The 9138-nt window shown below is 32.6% G+C and overlaps 1 protein-coding gene across 1 annotated transcript; it reads right to left on the reverse strand.

Annotated features, from left to right (window-relative positions):
* Positions 1-934: 934 nt before the first annotated feature.
* On the reverse strand, positions 935-8018 carry LOC141660254 (E3 SUMO-protein ligase SIZ1-like). The gene is made up of 12 exons (XM_074467222.1): positions 7795-8018; positions 6104-6203; positions 5167-5276; positions 4257-4325; positions 4015-4102; positions 3851-3926; positions 3450-3523; positions 3117-3224; positions 2299-2454; positions 1377-1481; positions 1222-1302; positions 935-1111 (listed from the first exon to the last, which is right to left on the reverse strand). The coding sequence occupies exons 1-12, from the start codon at positions 8016-8018 to the stop codon at positions 935-937; spliced, it is 1368 nt and encodes a 455-aa protein (XP_074323323.1).
* Between the last annotated feature and the right edge of the window lie 1120 nt (positions 8019-9138).

Consider the following 9138-nt stretch of genomic DNA (forward strand, 5'->3'; position numbering starts at 1 on the left):
GTAATATGAAGAAATAAATGAAAGAAGTGCAATATATTTCATTAGGCTATACCCTAGCTTACAAAAATATATAGTTGAGCTAGTTTTTTATTCTGTTTCATGAATCAGAAGGATAACATATAATTCATTGTTACATACTTAAATCATAATAATGTCCTTATATTTTAAAAAAAATAAGAATTTAGTTAAATACGGCATAATGGTACTATTAAGTATTTTTCAGTAATACTCTCCATTTGCTTTTCTCTTCATCCTATTTTTGAAATGAAAATTTTGAGGGGAAAGCATATAAAAATTTCACACCTTTTTCTTTACTTTCCTCCTTTAAAAAATTCAGGAGAATGAAAAGTAGTACAAATTATATTATTTGCATTCCCTTTCATTTTATTTCCTTTTTAAAACTCGAGTCAGCCTAAACTAAAACCTAACAACACCTAAAACGTAACTAAAATAATACAAGTAGAGCATATGACACCGTAGATTCCAAAAAGTAATAGATGAGCTTCCTCAAGAATTGCATTCATTAACTTAAAAATGTACAACATCAGTACAACAACAAAAAATAAAAATATACTATCAAAGCAAAAACTTTATATCAATTTAACCCCTTTTTGAATGTTCAATCATACTAAGATCTCACTCAACTGTATAGCATTATTTGTAAAAGAAAATAGAAAATACCTATTAAAATTCCCAACTTGTGGCTGAAGAATGAATTTTTCGTGTTCCATATAAGCATTTGTCCTTGAATGGTACTGTCTACTACATTCATATGGTTCAAACTTTTTCCTCAATTGGACGATCACAAATCCATGATCTATACAATCATAAAAGAGTGATCTAGTTATAGTCTTAAACCTCTGGTATCTAAACATCCCGTATCAAGTTTCGAAACTGCTGTTTTTGGCCTAGCTCAATCCGTTTGGTTGCTCTCTCATTCAGAATCACTAATGATCATTGGATCTTCTAAGGAAGCACCATTATTAGTAGTCCTGGATGGGGAGCTCAAGTCACACTGTACTCTCAGGGATGTGCTGTGTCTATGATCTACAAACCATGAACCATCAGACCTCATCTTAATCTCTGTGGTGTCTTCCCCGGATTGCTCAATCTAAATAATCCAAAAAAGCCATGCACTCAAGTTAATGGTTGTCAAAATGTTCTATGAATATATAAATAATATTAAGCAAACCAATTTTTCTGAAAAGAATAGTACTATACCGTGCATATTACTTGATTAAAATAGGGGTCAATTATAATGTCCTCGAATGGATATTTTTTCAAGCAAATGGGACATTGCGCCTGCAATGGACACTGGTTATACACAATTCACAAATAAAAACGTAAAATTTAGTTGTTAACACTCAATCGCTTGCCTGCTTAGCTGTCCGTCTGAGTCCGAGAAATGATTCAAGGTCAAAGCAAGCCATGTGGACACATGGCTTAAACCTGCTAGCCGTCTTCATTCTAGCACCACTTATCTGCCATTCAGACGTTAATGATTAATTTTTATATAAACAGTTCATAATGAACAAAACTTCTCAAATTGTGGAGTTAACAAAAGTAAAATGATTTGGTATTTTGGTTATGTAGCCATGTATGGACAGATTAATGAAAGTTTATTACTATGAATACAATATCAGTTTTGAAGAAAGAAAAGAGAGAAATAATCCAAGACTATGGAAACAAGTTCATCCCTACGTTGTCTTGTAATTTTATGGATCTGATGAGTTAGTTAATAAATTATACCAATTTAATAGGAGATAAGTTTTAATCCATTCTATGAAGAAAAATCTTAAAGCTGTCTTGCCTCGACCAGTATCAAAACCCTAACATCCAGCCATCTATAGTCACAAAATCATGTTCAGATTTTCTAAGATTCACAATTCACAACCAAACAATCTGCACTAAACCTACCCAACAAAACATGTACATTGAGGATGTGGTCATCATTATTTCTCTCAAAAGATATATAGGTGTTCATCCCAAATAATTCAAGAAAAAGAAGAATCACTCAGACAACGTAAATCTGAAATATATTATACTAACTACAAAGTCATCCATAAAAACAGAATTATAAAAAATTTACAATTTTAAATTAAAATCCGTGTGTTAAATGCCTTTTTCCAGTCTAAATTTTTCATCAAACCCGCAGAGCTTTAAAGTGAACCTTCCTAGATGCATTACTAATCTTTTACTAGTCAAGTATTGCAAGGGGGGCCTGGGGGACACTACATAGATATGCAACTTCATCATACATCTACATCTTATGAAAATAATCAAAAAATCATTACTTACTGGGCAACAGAGATTAACTGTCATTTCAGATAGAACTTCGAAGTCCCTATCAGCATTACCATGTGATGTTGTTCCACCTCTTAAGCAGCAAATGACGCGTGCTTTAGCATCATTTAACGTCTCCCCCTCCTGTTCTTTAAGAATTACCTCGCAAATCTAGTAAGAAGAACCACATCCAACATAGACAACAGTATATAAGCAATTAATATATAATGATTGCCACAAAAGAAAGAGAATATAAAGAACTGAACCTTCTAAAGGTTTGTATGCAGCTAAACAGATGACAGAAAATAGCAAAGCAGAATACCAGACAAGGACCGCATGCTATGTGATTGCATGATAATATATAGTTCTTAACACTAATGGTAATTTTTGGGTGTTGAACATTAGCTCTATGTATGCCTGTTTACATTTAACACCAATGGTATTTGCAGTTGGATATATCTTACCTTATACTAAAAAAGGACAACTTATGCCAAGCGGCACTTTCTCCTTCAAATTGGACATGTCATTTTCTTAATTAACACATATTTATTTCTCCTTTAATTTTTTTTCTAAGGTGGCACACTAACATTACTATCATCAAGTTTTAAAACTTTTACAGCTATTTCTGAGTTAAAGTATTTATTATTTGATTTTTGCAAAAATAAAATCTTCATTATCTGACAATCGGTTCTGTAAATTATGACGTTAAATCTTCTTAACAATAGTATTCCCTTTTTGGAGAACTACTATGACTGTTAAGGGCCGCATAAATCTACAAAATTAAAACTTTTCATTGGATATAAAAATTATCTTGTATAATAGGGTTAAAATACCTCTTTAATGGTGCGCGGTCTAACAAGTCGAACGCCTAGATAAAAAATCCGATTATCTTGCGCTGAAAAAGCGATCTTATTCAATCCTTCTTTCAGGCACATTGAAATCTGCAAGAAGCGATCAAAAGGCCACAAGTTAGCAGAAAATTATTTAGTCACTCAAATGACCTTAATTATTAAGAATCAATGACCAACGCAAGATATTCATAACATATTAGTTCAGGCGGTCAGCAATGAAGGTGAAAATGGAATCTTGCTGAAGGGCATATATAGTGTAAGGAAACAGGTGTTGCAAAGTAAAGTTGGTCAATGGTCACATAAGGAAGGACTTACAAGTGCGCCGCTATCGCGACCATTTACGCCTAACAGCTGATTTTGTGGTCTATCAACAATCCCCATCTCAATGCCTGAGAATTAGAATGGAATATATAGTAAGCTCAAACTTTTAAGATCAAGTATATCTTTTGAAAAATTCATGAAACGGCCTTTACAATACCATGTCACAATAATATAATCATGTTACATTGAAATCCAATTTCATAACATAAAAAAGTGATTTTTGAACATTATATGAATATCTAAATGTTTGAAAAACTTGTTCTATTTGTGCAGGAAAGATATTTTGGATACTCAATGAAGCTAAGATGCCTTCAAAATATAATTTATGTTCAAAGGTCGGTAAATTCAATTGATTAACGATTTGGGTATACACATAAAATTACACGTCTACATACCGTTGACTTCCAGTTGACTATATTTTAGCCAATGTATTCTAAACTGAGCAGCATCATTAAGAAGAATGCACCAGACCTGATTACAAATATAGTGCTACAACATTTTAGTCACTTAATATTCCAGTTAAAAGACAGGTGAATAGATGAATTTGTTAGAAGCTTACCTGAATTTCATAACCTTCACGATCAATTAGATGTAGATCTCTACCTTGTATTTCGAGTTTTGTATTTAAATTCACAGTGTTGTTTGTTCTGTATATAAAGATAGGTAAAAATTAGTTTTACAGGACTATGTTCGTATAGAAAGCTAAATGAAAATTAAGCTATGGGGTGCACTAGGTAGAATTAATGAACCTGAGAATCTAGACAAATAGAAATATACTCATATTGAAAGATCCATCCTTACCCATCCACTTTGAATTCAGGAAGCTCCGGCCTTGTTGGATATAAAAAATTCTTCATACCAACCCACAACCTGCTTCAGCAAAACGTTATAACACCAGGAAAAAAGCCAGGTATGCATGAAAGGTTGCAAAAATGTTAAATAATGCTAAGTATTTAAATAATCTACCATGTGAAATATGGTGTACGAACAAAATTTTTATTCAATTATACATATTCTGGACCTTCGAATGAGCTTTCTTTACTATTAAAAACAAATGGCTGCTGACCAAATATCTTAGAAGTGTTGAAAATGTTTGTATTAATCAAGTACAACTGAATAATGCAGCTGGTCTTGCATATAGAAAATTTTAATTTTAAAAAAGAAAAACTTAAAAGAAAAAAGGAAATAACACTAATAAAACAAAATAAATCCTAAGAATGATAAAGAAAATTGGGGTGCTTGGGAAGCTCGATTCAAATATTACAAATATATAAATATAAACTACATTGCTAACTTTCTCATTTTTGTTGACATTTGCTACATTTGTTCTGGCTAGTCGAGGAGAGAAGATAAAAAGAAATCTGAAATATACAATAATATTGAGTTTTTTTCATTCCGAAAAATAGCAACGTACACTCTGTTCAAACAAGTACAATTTTTAAAATCAAGGTCAATGAGATGTCAATTAGGAAGGGCTCAAAGGTTCTATAGGATATCTCCTGATGGATTTCAAAGGAAGAAACATGCAAGTTAAAGAACAAAGAATAACTATGGCAGCACAGTCAAAAATGAGTTCAAAATAAGATGCAACACAAAATTCAATAGCCAGAAACTTAAAATTAGAATCATAGGACTAATGCACATTTATATATCCCATTAAACATGTTAAGACCATTTCCAGGTAAAATAATATATCAAGAAATACACATACAGATCAACCCGATTCATTCGACAAACTTCACAGTGAAAGTGAGGTGGAACTGCACGAAGGCCTCGCACGCAGACTTTATGTTGCAGCACATGGCAATCTGGAAATTTGCACTGTCAAGAGAATTTTTTTGAAAAGTTAATGATTAAATTAGAGTAGATTAAAAAGGTGATACTTGTGCAAGAGGAAAATAATTATGCTGATGGATAAAAATTTTAAATAGCACAAATGACAAAACACTTGAGCAATTATGCTTGACAAAAATTCACAACGTAATAGGTTAAATGAACCAATTGCGGAAATTTTAGCTTAGGTTAGATTAAAATAAACAATAAGAGAATTCAGAAATATCCACGGCATTAAATGTTCTACCTTTCCTACTTTCTAGGTATGCAGCAATTTTGTTACTTCAAAGTATTTACTTGAATTGTATATAATCAATTGGAAGTACTAAACAATCATCTATCCAGTCAAAGAAAAATGGCAGCATGACTTCAGTAACACTACAAACTCAAAAGAATGATTCGTATATCAGTACTCAAGTTCTAATAACTTCGACCAATGGTGGATTATAAAAGAATCTCCTTCAGGAACAGATTGTTCATTCGGTTTTATTACTTTGTATGTGATGGATGCAAATTAAAAGGTGATTCAACATTTTGTCCACGTCTCCATGGATAGCCTGTCCAGTGGCACTGCGTAGGTTCTCCATAACCTCCATTTTCAGGAGTTGCAGTAAATACCACTTACAGTAATAGCTAGCAGTTAACATAATTGAGAGTTAATACATTCATTATCTTACCAAATGTAAATTGATTAGAGGGACTGGCAAAACCACCAGATCGATAGCAAATCAACAACTATCCTCAACGAAAAACAAGAACACATAAACACACACAAAGTCACAATACGCCTGTGAAAGATGAAGTTTAAATTTAACCTCGACCATGACAGTCTTAAAAAAATCAGGCGATGGGGAACCACACGGACATCTGGTCTGTCCAGCATGTGCTGACTCATATGTTTCTGCCACCATATTTCTGAACAAAAAGATAGAACAAGTGAATGAATGAATCATTCTAAGAGAAAGATATAAGAAATATAAGAATTAAAGAAAAGAGAGCCAGTATATTCTTGTAAAGCTACAGTTTATCTTTGATTCTCGGCTAAATTATTGATCGTAGTATATACTTATTTGACATGACAACCAAAATATCACATGTGCACGTCTTGAATTAATTTTGCAACTTCTTCCATTCTAAAAGTCTCTGATAAGGCACTCGTTGAGGCACCCAATGACGCTGAGCAAAAAGTGAGAAATGCCATTTTTAAATTTAGAACGAACAAGTGCATAAGAAAAAAAAATCAATTTCAGTTATATACAGCCAAGAGATAAAAGAATAAATATATATAAATTAGAACCATAAAGTTTTGAATTTTTAATTTACAGCTAACAGAGATTTACAGAGGCTTGACTTCAGAAGTCTGTAGTAAAGTTTAATTTTATAGAATGTGAACACTTTTTTCGGAAAAGAAAGCTTTTTATCTATATAAAGCCATCCCACAATCCCCTTTTAGGTGAGCAATATTTACACATACAATAACTAGTGTGAGCGGAGTCTAAAGTTATTTTTACATGTTCTTGTGAATGTCGGGAGTTAATTAAAAATAGTTATAGAATGTTAAGTACTATCAGCAGCTTACCTTGTTCAGAAGTAAGCAAATCTTTTATTAGGTCTACAAGGTCCTGCACATGATAAAATAGCGAATTTCAGATTACAAGAATAAACACATCCATACCCATGTAAATAATTATTTACTATTGTAAAGTAGACGTCTACAGGAGGTGAATCCTTTAAAAAGATAGCAAAATACAGAAACATCATTAATATGCAAAAACTAAAAGGTCAACCATCTTTTTCCTGATATGGTTTGATTACCGGGGGATGTAGCCAAGGGATATGAATATAGAGGATTAATTTGTTAGAGGGTATATAGTACGTATTCTGCAAACATGGGAATCAACCCTTCATGGCCAGGTGACTCGGTAATAAAGAATGTTGCTCGAGTATTGTGCAGGTATATTATCAAATATTACAAATGTATACAATTATGTGATACTAGAACTTTAATGTTATAATTAAGTTATAATTGCATGACACAACATAGAACAAGACGATATGCATGCAAAAAAGTGAAAAATTTAACTATCAACAAAGCATTGATGAAAAATATAACAAAAGCAATTGAAACCATACCGCCTTTCTTCCATGCTATGCAAGACCAAGCAAGCTTAGAAGATATCTCAACTCCTTAACCCGAAATTTCGCCAACTTTACCTGGTGGATAAGATAAATTTTGATATCATCCATGAGCGCTTATACATATAGTACATATAAAATTAATGCATATAAATCTAATTGAGTAAAGGCATGCCTTGATCCGTAAAATTTAAGAATTTAAAATGACTGTGTAATGGAGCAACTTGAGAAAGAAAACAACTTCAGTGCAGCAGCATTGCGTTTACTGCTTCACAATCAGATTGAGGTGGATATATATAAGAATGCCTCTAGTATGATGCACAATTATGCATGATCCAATTTGATAATTAATAAATAATGCAGCATTGACATTTCGTCATCAAGAGTAATGTTGAATACAAAGATGTTATTAGAGCAACTATAATGGTGGGTGCCAAGAGGGGTGCCAACGCCATGTGGCACGACGTGGCTTGATACCCTTGTTAGCACTCCATTGGAGTTATTGGAATGCCATGGGATGCCAAGTGAGGTGGCATGGGGTGCCAACTTGGGGTGCCAAAAGTTGGCATCCCATAAAGTAGGTGCCAACTTCATTTGTGATCCCAACAGTGAATAAACTATCATGACAATTTCATTTGTGGTCCCAATAAATAATGAATAATTTATTATATTTCTAATTAATTTGTATTACACATATTCTTTTGTAATTATATTGAAGTTGACATTTATGGATGCCAATCATTGGAGTGTTTTGTGAAAAAAGAGTGCCAAAATTGATGTGGAAAAAAAAGACAATTAAATATAATATTTTTTTTACTATGTGGCAAAGTTGGCATCCCGGGTGCCAGCCATTGGAGATGCCAAATAACCGCAGGCCAATCCGCAAAAGTGTTTATGTTTTATACATGAATATATAGTAGCGGATTTATGTTTTATGCAAAACCTGCACATAACCTGCACATGTTTTTGTGATCATTTTTATAAACACTGATAATGTCCACACCACATATGTTGTGACATCACTTCATTTGTTTCGAAAAATTTGTTTAAATTTAAACATAAAACTTAAGATCCCCAAAAAATTCAAGACATAAATTTGACTGATAAACATAATAATACCAAATAAAATGATGTAGGAAGTAAATGCAGACCTTGCAATCAGCCAACAAATCCATTTCTTGACTACTTGAACAAAAAATCAACTGCACAAGTCACTAAAATCAATCAAAATGAATTATAATCAACAATATTTAAACAGAAACGAAGTAACATCAAAATTAAATAAGATACATGGTAAAAAATGACTAGTACATGTGATTAAGATACATATGAAAGAGAAGTTGTGTGTGTTTGTGTGGAGTATATAAGTTTCTAGACCTGTGAAGCTAATGTGTTCGCTTAAATTTCTGAGACTGTAAGTTAACTACTGCAGCTGGTGCCTGGGGGTTGGTTGAAAGTCTATACATATTACACGCGGTATATATAGGCACCCCATGCACCAAGGCCATAACTAGCCAGCGGGGTGTCATTTTCTTGAATATTTTAGCGTGGCTTTATTCAGAAAGTATTAGAATTTTGCAAGAACTCAAATTTCACAGCATAAGTTTAATGTGAGGTTATCAGTACCTTCGATCTCAGTTAGTATAATCCAAAAATCTAAACACTGGACTACATTTATATTTAATTGTATGAAGGTTGTTAGAAAATGAATAAC

Source organism: Apium graveolens, chromosome 5 (assembly GCF_009905375.1).
Source record: "Apium graveolens cultivar Ventura chromosome 5, ASM990537v1, whole genome shotgun sequence".
In the NCBI taxonomy this organism is placed as follows: Eukaryota; Viridiplantae; Streptophyta; class Magnoliopsida; order Apiales; family Apiaceae; genus Apium; species Apium graveolens.